Below are 13,615 nucleotides of genomic sequence, written 5' to 3'. Positions count from 1 at the left end.
ATGGCTGCTGCAGGCTCATATAGTGGAATAAGACCCCGAGGTGAGGTAAAACCAGCCAGTGTTGGTAGATAATCCACATTTCTATTAGCCTACTTAGCACTTTTCTAATAGGGCTCACAGTCTAACCCAGAAGATGAGTGGGATGTCTTGTATTCATTATCACTAAGTCATGGCAGCCTTATATTTTGCAAACGGCAATACCGCAGTTGATCTCAGGTAATTCATGTGTTAGGATTTGGAATTGACTTTAAACAAGGTGGTGTGAGGTAATGAGGGGATCATACTTGCTTTTGATCAAACACTAATTACAGTCCACTGAAAGGAAAAACAGCAACCCTCATTTGCATCTGATGATTTTGCTTTTATGGAATTTATAGCTACATGCTGTCGCTGTAATTGCAGTCAGGAATTAATTCATCTTAGACTGGCCTTCTGCGCCAGCTCTGTGCACTCTCGTCACACCTGATTGTGTTCCACACCATATTTATATGTAAGAAGTACATTTATCTGTGTGTCTGTCTGTCTGAAGATAAAGCAGATGTTATATAAAAAAAAAAAGTATACAGTTATAAAAACAATAAATTCATGCAAGTAATCAGTCACAAAAATGATTGGTACTGCCTGCCCCTGTTAAAACTTTATTACAGCTGCTGCTGTCCCTGCAATTAACTCACTGAGAGCCGTTTTACTCTCAGTAGTTATTCTTATTACAGTATTCCTTGTATTATCTTTCTGATGTATTCCCCCATTGAATATGAGAGAGAGATGATCTTAAGTTGTACTAATAGCTTGCATGTACATTAGCCTAAAGGTTTTTAGTAGGGCTGTCAATCAATTAATAAAATGAACTAATTAATTGCACAGTTTGCTGTGATTAATCACGATTAATCCTTTTTTTTTTCTTCTTAATATTGGAGCTTGTAATAATGGATATTAAAATGTAAAATCATGGAAATAATGTAGAATCAACACCAAGGAAGTATATTTCAATTCAAATACTCTGAACACAGATTCTCTCCTGTAGACTACAGACATCCAATAAAACCATCAAGGCCGTTGACTGTCAGCTTGAAAGGCATATTTCTTATGTGCACTAACAGAAATAATGAAAAAACCCAGGCCTTTACAGTGCCAGTTGAATTTCAAAACCATCAATGCCATTAAAATTGGATATCAGCTTAGAAGGCAATAATTTCTTATATGCACTAATATAAATGATAATTAACAACAATGAATGTATTCCATGTTCAAGTACCAGTTGAATTTCGACAAGGTTCACAATAGTCCATGCAAATATGAAAAAAAGAGCAAGGAAAGATTCTGAATTACACATGGGGGACACAGAGAGAGTTCAAAGGGACCTTTTCCTTTTGCCAAAATTTAGCCTAACTTTTGAGCGTTATTTACCCCCCTCCCTTACAAGGTATCATGACATGGTAGGTACCAATGGATGCCTCAGGTTGACTAGTTCCATATCATACCAGTATCTTCACTCTAGCTTTAAAAGCCCAGTACAGCCTCTGAAAGACACTAATGTGTTAATTGTGTTAATTTTTTAACACATTAAATATTTCAAATAAATTAAAAAATGAATGTGTTAATATTAACAGCACTAGTTTTTTACCTCAAAGTGGAGGAAATTATTTCCTAGCTCTGAATGGCAGACATGTTCACTTTGAGCGTTGTGGAACTGTATGAAAGGCTCATTTGCCTGCATTGAACATGTTTTATGTATAGAAGGACACAGTGAAAAGCCAAAGCCCATAGACAAGGACAACAATCGCATGGCCCTTAAAGGCTCTTTTCAAAACAACTACTAGTGTCCTTTAAATGAAGTTATTCTGTCCAGCCAATTGCAGAGAGCAGATTTTGATCCGCCCACAAGGTCTTCATGCATGGCTGAGAAAGCAAAGGTTAAATCATGCACCAGAACCAACCTCCAGCATTCATCCGCTTCAAATTTAATTCCTGGAGGCTTTATGAAAATTCATGCTGTCAATACAAAATCAACAACGGCTCTCACAAAAACAAAACTCCCATCTTCCTCAATCTTCTCCAAGCCGCTGTAAGGCTAGAAAGACGATACCCATTTGGGGCTCATTGGAGCAAATCAGAATTGTCAGCACTGTGGGTTTTTACCTTTTAAACAGGGAAGATGGATAGATAATTATCACATGCCATTCTGGGGGCCAATTACACAGCTTTGTGTGAAATTGGAAAACCTGTTCTCTCAGAGCTCTAATGGATGTTCTGGTCATTAGTTATTTGAGAGTCTTCTCTGGCTGTAATCAAACGTGAAACATTGCGTTAAGCGCCCATAAAAGAACAGCTGCCTCTCCAAGTGACCTTCTGTTTAAGAGAACCCAACTGTCAGCCGTGTGGCGTTTTGTGACAATTATTATGTGAGTTGCCATAAAAGTGGCTCTTATTTCCCTTCTTCTTGCAGTGGTTGCATCTCATTTTAATGTCTTGCTCTTGGTTATATTTATTTTTCTGGGTCTGTTAGGTGGCTGTATGCTGTCATATCTTACATACACAGCAGATGCATTCTCTTACCCATCTGCTGTCTCTTGGCAATCCGTTTTTGTTACTCCGAGTGTAATTTTAATCAGCAAAACACATTTTGCTCGTTAACGATTACATCACCATTAAGAACACCCAAACTAATATAGTGATATCTCTTTCCCTCTGTCTCTCCTCAGGTGACCATCTATCTAGTCAACAAGGCCCACCTCCTCTCCCACCGGCCCCACCTCCACACAAGCAGCATCCGTCCATCACGTCTCTGAGCCGCAGCTCACTGGCCAATCACAGGGGCCCAAGCCCACCGCCCACAGCCGGCCTGGCGGCCGACTTGCAGAGTACGGCGGAATGCGTCCAGCTGCAGGACAGCTGGGTCCTGGGCAGCAATGTGGCCCTGGAGAGCAGGTGAGTGACCCACAATGACCTACAAATTCAGATGCAAGCGGTATCATGAAGCTATTTTCACTCACTGAGAAAACAAAATGATGTGAAATAAATGTGAATAGGCTTCTATAAAGTTAAAAGGCCAAGTTGCTATTTAAAATATTTATTTAGATTTCAGCAAAATGTCGCAACTTTTAAACTGTAATTCCAAGACTTATCCTGTGTCAAATTTTAAGACTTTACATTTTAAAATCATGGAGGGAAATGGTAGTTATAACTGTTTTTCACTCATTTCATTTGAAAGCTGGTTTGCCCCATCTATTAGCCTGTCAAACCTGTTTTATTAGTTACTGGGTCAACAGGTATTGTCCCATATAACATAACACTCACTGTCAGAGATAGAACAGTCACTCAGTCAGTTATCACTGAGGCTGCAGTGTGTTGATATTGACAAACATGACTTGCCAATTATATATTAAGGCTTGTGCTTTCATGGCTTTACCACACCTTTTATAATAATTGGTGTGACCTGCAAAAACTTCAGAGAAGCACACAATATGTATCACACATCTTGACAAGTTGAAGTTCTTTATCAGACAGCGTGAACCTTGGCACACTGTGGCACACTACTTGCTGGAACAACAGATGGGCCGACAACAACTGGGACTGTGGAAAACACTGGGGGTTGACACTGATAAAATAAGAAAATAAAGTGAAAAAACTAAACAATAATGTGTAACACTGGATGATTTTATTGAAGTTTTTAGTACCATTCTCTGAAACATGAAGGGGGTAGTAAAATGACTCACTCTATGATTTAAAATATTCAAGTGTGGCATGAATATGAAGGTGTTGTCACACCTATAGTTTGTTTGCTTTAGTCCGAATCAGTGGATCAGTTGCTACTTTGTCGCATTTTCCCTTTGGATCAGTTTAGTTTCACATGCAAAATTTCAAGTGAACCAAAATGTATCAACAAAAGCCATGTGGGAGTCACTCCGTTCACTGGTCAGAAATCTTGTGGGGTTGGTGGGTGGAGAAGGGAGAGTGTGTTTTTCTGCTGGGTGATAGCTATCCAAAATGGACCATTGGCAGCAGTGTAATGTAACATAATGAGTGTAGTCGTCAACTCGAATAACGTTATCTTCACTTCAGCTGGTTCACTGTCTATCCTCTGTGAAATACAGAGAGGAGTGCAGAGGAGAGAAACTATAGCGTGACCATAAATGACAACAAAATGCAGTAGACACGCACACTGAGCTGAAATGGAATAAAAGTGCACATAAATTAGGTAAATAACATAAATTAACATATTTTAATTATTTCAGGGGGGCAGGGGTCCTGTTGGGAGGGCGGGCCACCCCTCCAAGGCAATGCTGAGGAAACACGGGGCAGAATTGGCATTTCTTTCTTCATAATTGTGGTCACAATTTGGGCCATACCAAGCCAAAATATGCAAGCAGAATGGCACATTTGAATGCACTTCAATGCAATGGTTAGAGAACAATGTGTTGCTTCACGTTAAGCGAAGAGGACGTGCTGCCTTCAGTCAGCTACAGAGTAGAGGAGAGCACATCTCAGCTGGCTACGGTAGCTGGTTTAATCCAAAAAATGTGCAGCTCTTCCTGCAGTTGGGTTGGATATAGGTTTGACAGCATTCATACCACAAACGAACCTTACCAGAGTTTGTTTGTAACCGGACCGAGACCTTGTTGAAGATGTGGTCTCGGTCCAGTTGTTTTGCTCCGCACACAAGTGCAATTGTTGTGTTAACACCTGCCCAAACGAACCGCACCAACAGGGTAAATGCTCCAGGGTTCAATCCAACCAGACTAAACAAGGCAGGTGTGAAAACACCCTTTAAGAGCTTGCCAGTTCAAATCAGAAAGGTTATAACTTAACAAGGAACTTGGTAAACGGATTGTGTGTTATACCAAAAGTTGCTGCGCAAGATACTACTTTGTCATGAAGACTTTTGCCAAGTTTTCTTCCTGAAACATGAGTTACATCTTTCTTAATCAGTGAGCTCAAAATATCCTGGCTAATGAAGTGTGGTACATTGCGCTCTGACTCAGAAATGGCCTTGAGTAGATGACTGCATTCCAGCCTGATATTTCTCTGGCACAGCGTATCCTTTTCCAAAGCTTAGATGAATGTAAACTTTGAATTTCATCTGTGGCAGCATGGAGTAACAACCTCTTATCTGACTGAATCAACTGGGATATGCGATGACAGTTTCACTTTATAATAACAATAATAATACATTTAATTTATACCGCATTTTTCATTCATGGTGAAACTCAAAAGTGCTACAGTAACAGTTAATAACATAGAACACACAATATAAAGAAAATAGTAATACGAGGATGAAATATCCTTCCTGAACAGAAAGGTACTTTCTGGAGAAGATGTAGTGATTGAATACTAACCGCGCAATGACCTTGAGCTGTCTTAGCTGTATTGACAAAACAATATGTGCACACCTATCATCAGCTGAGGCATAAATCACTATCACCACAGTGGACTCTAAATCAAGTGCTTGTCAGTGGGTGGGAACAGAAGGCTGCTGCGCACCAACGGGGCCAAAAGGGAAGACCTGGTTCACCACATAATTGCAGATGTCAAGAAAACCACCGGGTTGGGAAATGTAAACAGAAGCTCCAGAAAGTATTTATTAGGCTGCCTTCAGGGGGTTTGGGGCCAGAAAAGTCCTGGCACAGCACATACACGGGTGGCCTCAGGTACCGCAGGGGTGCGAATCTCTTCTGAATTCTCTACATCGACATGGATTTTATTTCTGATATGTGGTCACATGTGCAGACAGTAAATTAGTCTGAACAAGGCAGTTGATTAAAAAGTGCCAAATAGAAATCACAGTCTTATGATCATGTTTAATATATTTCCTGTGACATGACCTCTTTGAGAATAAAGCACTCATTTGACAGCATTAGCTACTTTTACAGCAATTAGCGGTTATGAATTATGTGTGCATAACCTCCCATAAAAGTGTTGGTCTTCAAAGCGTGCTAATTTGACTCAATACCAACTAGCTTTCACTGTGAATAGCTTTCAGTGTTCTTTTAAATGACTGAAGTGCTGCACTCACTAACTACTGTTCATTATTATATGGTGAGTGAGTAAAGTCACTTTTCTTGCTGTGATCGTACTGGCAAAGCTGTGACAAAAAACTAAGTTTGATTTTGGCTCATTTACTACATTAGTTTAAAAAGATCAGACCTGGAGACAAATGAAGCCTTCTTTAATAGCTCAGAAGAGAAAAAAAAAAAAAACTAATGAAGCAAACATCAATTAGTATTGCAGCTTGGAAACAGTTGTATATTGGTTGGTAAAACAAAAATGTTTAACAAAAAGTCCAAACTTACAAGATGATGACAGACATAGGATCGGGAGATGCTCGGACGACAAACAATGTGTCAGGAGTTGTCTTCTGTTGAGGTGAGGAATACAGGTTTTTCCACTTCAGATACATTGTATGAAATTATTTCACTTTCAGCTTTTGTTCTGCCTTATGCTAAGGAAGACTATTCCATTTAAAGGGCTCAATTAGTCGGCAGCGGAGCTGTGTTACTGCTTGCGGTTCGCTGCTATTCTCAAGTGCTGAGAAGACATTCAGATCTTTAAACTGCGTGGAGTACTTTTAATAAACCCCTCAGGTTTCCCTTACTAACCACTTGGCTACACTGAAATAGATTTTTTTTGTGGTATTTTCAATTAGAAATATTCCCTTGAATTTCATTATAAATTGAATTGTCATGGCCTTGAGAGACCAGTGCACATATACGGTAATTATTCTTGAGCAGTACCTAATCCTTTGTCTAAAATAGACTATAGCACTACTGTATGTGTGAATTTGTATTTTTGACACCTCTGTGGCATGTGCTATGAGTTCTATAAGTGCTCCACTGGATAAGATACAGGTGGGTGTCTGCCCTTACACATATATGTCCTTTGGAGTACGCTTCAGTATTTTTTCACTTAGATTCCATGAGATTCAGCTAGAATAGTCGTTATGACATTTCAGAATGAGTCTTTTGAAGGCCTGCCCAGTCACACGTTGCAGTTATAAATGTACTGTCAATCCTCATTGGATTCATGTGTCAAGGGAGTCCTTTGGTGAAATGAAATTATGTGTCGTCTCAAAAATCATCATGTGGTACAGTGTCCCACGGACAGTACACTTTCCATCAGGAAAATGTGTCAGAATTTTGTGCTCAGGGGTGAAAAAGAATAGAGGTAATCCATGTAACATTCGTTTGTGTGTATGTGTGTGTGTGTGCAGTTGTTTGTGTGGGATACATATGTAAATCATGAGTCAGATGGTCATGCTTCACATCAGAGGAGGAAAACTGAACTTTTTTTTTTTTCTTTTTTGTACACTAGCCACAGTGTCAGGATCGCACCATGGCTAATTAGTCATGTGTACAATACCAGCCAACTCGCTCTTTGGAATAGAAAGGATCTTGCAGTGATGACTGGTTACCTGCCAAAGTGGATGGTGCTGTAGACAAAGTGATAATCCTCAAGACGTTTTTTTTTTTTTTTCTTTCTTTTTTTGTGTGTTTTCCTTTTAATTTATTTTGCCAACATCTTTATTGCTAGGCACACATTTATGTGGTGATTTCAGAGTTCTGTAATATTTTCCTTTTATTTTAGGCCACTGAATAAACCTCTGTTGCTGCTGCTGGAAGCATGAAATGTATCTCTTCCAGATGGGTTTTGCAAGCAAATATAAAATGTTTCATAAACAGAGGAAAGACAGCGAGCAGTAAACTAAAAAGTCATTACACATTACAAATCTAACCTGCAGCAAATAAAACACGCCAGCATTTGGGCTTGAAGTTGCATATTGTCTCTCAAGCCTAAGCCACAGAGTAACTGTCGCAAGCCTAGAGTTAGACTCCAAAAACCATCTTAAACATATATACATAAGAGCTGAGCACTTCTTACGCCAAACCTAATCAAACTCGTTAAATATAATAAATTCTCTGTGCAAACAATCTGAGCACTCAGAGAGAGCAATTTAAGATGGCACCACGCTGTTCTCCACGAGCAGGATGGCACAAAAAGCACGGTGGCACTGAAATACCATCACACGGGCGCAGAGTTAGCTGTACCAGAATAGCACCCGCTAGCAGGCCCCCCGTTGAGAGGGCAGGTGGTGATCTGGGGGAGAGTGGCGGTGACAGCAGCGAGTGTGAAAACGAAGTCACTGTGATGCCGCACCACATCTGTAGTCTTTTTTTTTTTTTTTCGGCCGCAGATTAAAGCACCCTGATTATTCCTGCTCTCACCTTGAAATGCTAATGCTAACACAGAACAGCGGCTAATAGGCAGATTACATATTCCAAGGGCTTCGATTCGCATTGTTTCTAGTGTGCTCTCTCACCCCTCCAGCTGGAGCTTAGCAGTAGATAAATCCACCCACTCACTGTTTAGTCTTTTGTCCTCTGTGAGGATGTTTTCAAATGTCATCCTGATGACAAGCAATGTTGTGAGTGCAGGATGGCTGCTGCTTTTGTGTTACAGGCTTCTCAATGGGACAGACAGGCGTGCACGCAAGCAGACGGCGATCACACTGACACACGGCCATTCATTTGCTTTCTTTCCCTCTCAGTCTCACACTTTCCTGATTGTCTCTTCTCCTTCTCAGTCTCCCTCACTCACAGCATACCACATTGCTATCACTGGGGCTGGCTGGATTAGCATAGTAATGTGCCTTGTTGCATCACACTGGCTGTAATCAATTACAGCCGGTCATCCAGTGTGTATAGCTGCAGACATTTACACTGGTCTGCTGTTTGTTAATCATGTCCAACAGCATTTCATCTTTAGACCCCTTCAGTCTACTCTTTAGATAAAAGAAAAAAAAAAAAGGCTGGCATGAAAAACATCAGCACCAGAATTACTTTAAATGCTGAGTGCAATAAATGTCCAGCCCAGGAATTTGTCTCGGTGACGCTGGTACACACAGATTCTGACAACTCTCAGTTTCATTCTACATTCTCATGTACAAAGCGAAAGGATATAAATGACTGAAATATAGCTGACTTTCTAGCTTTTAACCACCCACGGCGTGCCATATGTTTTTGGTAATAATATGTGCAATCAAATTCTTCAATCTTTCATTATGTACCTCTAAATAGTGCAAATAAACACTATTTTATGGTTTGTTTACATAAATTTCTATTTTAAATATTTACAAGGACCTTCTATTGCTTAACAGTTGGAAATATTATGCGCTCTCTTACAGTTTTCAGTATAACCAAAGTCTCTCCAGCACTGTAGCATTATGTACTCATATCTTTGCATAAATAAGAATTTAGGTATATTTGAGACATTTATTTACAGGCAGAACTGTCTCCAGATCATCTCTGCAACTTGCAATGGGTATTCACCTTTCCCAAATAGAGTACATACCCCTCCCCATACACACACACACACACGCACACACACACACATATGTCCACATCCCTTTCTGTCTACCTCATCAAATTGCATCCACTTAAACTTAACTCCCCAGATAGCCGTGTCTATTTGCCGGTGTGTCTGACTACACGTCTGCCGCCTCCAACGTTGTGCAAGTTTTGACCTCAATTCATACCCAACTGCGTATTACAGAGTCTGCCGCAGCTACAGTACAGATTGTTCCAGATTGAGGAATCTGAACTTCTCCATGTTGCAGACACTCAGAGCATTGTCATTCCAACTGTGACACACCGTAACCTTTAAATGGAATCCCTGTCTGTCCATGACAGCACATGGTAATCGGGGCATCGAGGAGACAGACGATCCAAATCTGACATTTGTTCTCTTAGTCAAGAATTGATCAGAGGGAAGTTTTAGCCCAGAGATATCCTCACAGGAGATAGGAAGTAGCTGAAATATCAGCAATGGGGCTGAAATATGAGCAATGCCTGATGGTGAAGGTTTATCTTGTGTCTGTCTTTGTAGAACAAATCTGTTAAAAACTGCATCCTACAAGTATCTGATTAACTTCACTTGGCATGTATTTGGACCGCTGATTCCCCCGAAGTGGAAAGCCCTCAGAAACAACATTAAGTCTGACTAAAAGAATATTACAGCTAATGAAACTGTTTAAGGTGTATTTAGAGCTTCCCTAAACCATGTTGACCCACCATACCTATCACATACTCAGGGAAACCCTGATTTGTGAGTCACTATATGGATTTTTCAGTCCTTAACTGCTCAGCTTCAGATTATGCACCTAATTAGCTGTTCTCAAGATCTTTCAGCACAAATTCACAACCAGGATTAAAAAGGCCTTTACAAAACTTACATAGGGACTTCACAGCTGCTGCACAAATAATTGATGCGCAAACACTGCTTTATCAGTTTATTTGTGTATTTAAATTAGCAGTTACCCTGGCAACCACTTCTCCAGTGATCTATAGAACACATAAAACACCAACAAATCGACTCTTGTTTAAAATGTTGTGTGAAATGTTTAGCAGTAAGAAAAAGATGCAAGAGCAAGAAAGGAAGACTGTACTTTCATCTGTCCTCTCTGGGTTGTTTTAAACTCCTTGACCTAGCCTTTTATACAGTTTGTTGTAAAGCACTTTTGACTTGAACTCTGATAACTGCAGATCACTGGAGAGTCAACCTGGACAAGGATGTGAAATTGCAGGCCCCACTTTATTTACTCTATGTTGTGGTGTTATTGAGCAAGGCACTTAAGCCCCAACTGTTCCAATTGAACCTTTATGACTGTGATGGCTCCGAGCATGTACTCTAAAGGCTGGTGTATACTCCATCTGAACTGCTTGTTGGACGCACAAATGTCTTGGTAAACCTTGTCCCCCCGCAGCTTTCTGGTATTGAATTAGGGAAGGCTGTGTCCAACAATTTCTGTAACTTTCTGAAACACACAAACCCGACACTCAAATCCACTTCATGCTAAGATTGGCCAAGCGTGCGGATGTGAGAAAGGGTTTGGATTTCTCTCTCAAGGTCTCTTTTATCATTCTTTATACAACACTTTACACGTGAACAACCAAGCACAGCACTATGAATTCCTTCCAGGAGAGACTGTCTGGAGATGTATCCTCGTATTTAAATTCTATTGTGTCTCTATGATGTCTAGCTTTTCATTCCTCCCTCAATTGAGGCTGTTGAGAATAACTATAAACACATTTGATTTCCAACGGTCGTACCACGCTTCTGCTTTTTTTTTCCGAGCATATCCCGACTCACTGTGTGTAACTGTGAGAGTGAAGGTGAGTTTTTGTGCACAGCAAATCTCACCGGATTAGTAAAGGTTAAAAACAGTGTTACACACATAGTTTAGTGTAAATATGATGATGATTTCTGTTAATTATCCTAAAAAATATATATATTTTTTGTTTGTTTTTTCAATGTTAATTTGTTTTTAATTTGTTTTGTTTTCTCCATGAGCAGACAAAGTGTTTCACAATTAAATTGTACAGTTCTGGACTGAATGAAAATTTGCAATGCATGGTCAATCTGTCCAATTTCCTTGGCTGTCCTCAGAAGCCTGGAGGCATTTGGGTATTAATCTCTAAGTAGTGGCAAGAGTGGCAACAAGGCTTAATTCATTTACTTAAGAGCTTTTCACAAGGGGTTTAAAAGTTAATAGGACGATCACTCCGTAGTGCATTTGATTAAACCCTCTTAATTACCCCAGGTATAATGGGCTATTAGCAAAGGCCCAGTTGTAAAAGGGCAAGTGGGAGATGATTGTTTTTATGAGGTACTTTTTGTTCACCTCTTTCAATGTCAGGATTATACTGGATATTGTATTATAACCCAGTTCCTGTTGCAGAGTGATACACATGGGAGTTTCAGTATTGCAGGATATATTGTATTTTGGTAATTTTTTCTTTTTTTGGAATTTGACCCTTTGAATTTAATTTGGACATGCTTTAAGCTATTAACAAATTGGAGTTTGTTATCCCGCTAAAGAACCTTTTGACTAGGAGGACCACATTGGCTTCTGACTTTAGAAGCTGTTTTTAACCATCACTCGTTTATAGCTCTTCTTATGCAAAGCTGCTTTCCTCTAATTCTTTTTTTTTCTTCCCACAGGCACTTTCTTTTTAAAACGGGCACAGGAACGACACCTTTCTTTGGCGCAGCAGCCCCTGGTTACACCATGGCAACGGGAACAGTATACTCCACACCGGCGCGCCCTTTGCCCAGAAACAGCCTGTCCAGAGGGGCTTTCAAGTTCAAGAAGTCACCAAAACATTGCTCTTGGAAGTGCACCGCCCTGATCGCTGTGGGCATAGCCGTTGTGCTGTCCATCATTCTCTGCTATTGCATAGGTAAGCCAATGTTCAGACTTGCTGTTTGACAGGTTTTGAAATCTAATTTTCATCATATACTGACGACTTGCTTCACAGACTACGGGATATTATTAAAGATCATCTTTCTTAAGGGAGTTATACACTAGCTACCTTTGTTTCTTACACACACACACACACACACACACACACACACACACACACACACATACACACACTTATGTTCAGAGCAATAGACTTCAGACTTGGACTCGAGTTATAGTTACAGTATGTTACAAAAATGAGGACTTACTTGGGACTTAACTTTCTGAAGACTGGACTTGATAGGACTTGAAACCCTGGAACGATAAAGATAAAAAAAGATAACAGTAAGTGCCTCCATGTTTAATATTTAGGCACATGCATAGATGGGTCTCAGTTATGTAAAGAAATACTATTATATGGGGTTATTTTTTCACTTCAATCGATCAATGGTTTGGTCTATAAAATGTAAGAAAATGAATAAAAAGTTAAATGTATAATGGTTAAGTAAAAAAAAAAAAAGTTGATTCATCTTTTGTCAAATTAATAATCGTTTCATCGACTAATTGTTTGAGCTCTGCTATTAACTAAGCTTTGAGAGCCACATGATTTTAATTGTCAGCACTGAAAGTCTTTTGATCTTGACTTGCAATTTTCTTATGAAGACGTGTGATTTTTTACTTGAACTTCTCCCAAAAGCGATTTTGGAAACAACTCTGCTCATGTCTCTCCATCTGTCTCTGTCACAGATGCACACCAGGGCTCGCTTTTATTTTCAAAGCACACACATACTCTGACTTTTCCCCAAACCTCCTCCCCAATTCTTCATCTGAAGAGCCGAAGGCACACTCACAACCCCAGATATTTTGGGATGAACACTGGTACCCATCAAGGACCAAAAGTTCCCAGTGGTTATCTGAAGTACCAAATTTTGGGTTAATCAGCCTGAATATCTTACTATCTGAGCCTCGCATGAGGTTGTTTTTTGTGAAGAATGACAAAGATATTGTGGAAGTAGAACAAATATATGGGATGTTTACATCTTAATACTGTTAAATTTGAAAGAAATCAACCCTCTAGCCAGACAAAATTAACTACACAACAAGGCTTGGACTAAATATTGCAACTAAATACTTTTTGTTATTGTGTGATGTGGAGGCAGCAGGAGCCGTCACCCAGGTACATGAAAACCTGTAGTTTTTGTGGCAGAAGTAACGTATTTCTTTCAGTCTTAGGAAAGAAAACATGACTCCATTATCTGCAGTGGCATTGGACAATCTTTAACATGTCATTCGGTCAAACGGAACAAATGATAGACAAGCTGCCCGGAGTGAATGGAGCTGGCATGCCTCTTAATCTGTATGAAGTTTGATCTCTGCTAG

General features: G+C 39.8%; 1 protein-coding gene across 4 annotated transcripts in view; it reads left to right on the top strand.

Annotated features, from left to right (window-relative positions):
- si:dkey-237h12.3 (teneurin-3) overlaps positions 1-13,615 on the top strand; it is a 143,112-nt gene that overhangs the window by 57,991 nt on the left and 71,506 nt on the right. For all 4 annotated transcript variants that reach the window (XM_044363711.1, XM_044363710.1, XM_044363709.1 and 1 more), the window contains exons 4-5: positions 2,703-2,928; positions 11,995-12,233. In XM_044363711.1, coding sequence (XP_044219646.1) covers positions 2,703-2,928; positions 11,995-12,233 — 465 coding nt within the window. The remainder of the gene's footprint in view (positions 1-2,702; positions 2,929-11,994; positions 12,234-13,615) is intronic.

The sequence above is a fragment of the Thunnus albacares genome, chromosome 10 (genome assembly GCF_914725855.1).
Source record: "Thunnus albacares chromosome 10, fThuAlb1.1, whole genome shotgun sequence".
NCBI classification, from domain to species: Eukaryota; Metazoa; Chordata; class Actinopteri; order Scombriformes; family Scombridae; genus Thunnus; species Thunnus albacares.
This window is presented reverse-complemented; position numbering and strand designations above follow the sequence as displayed.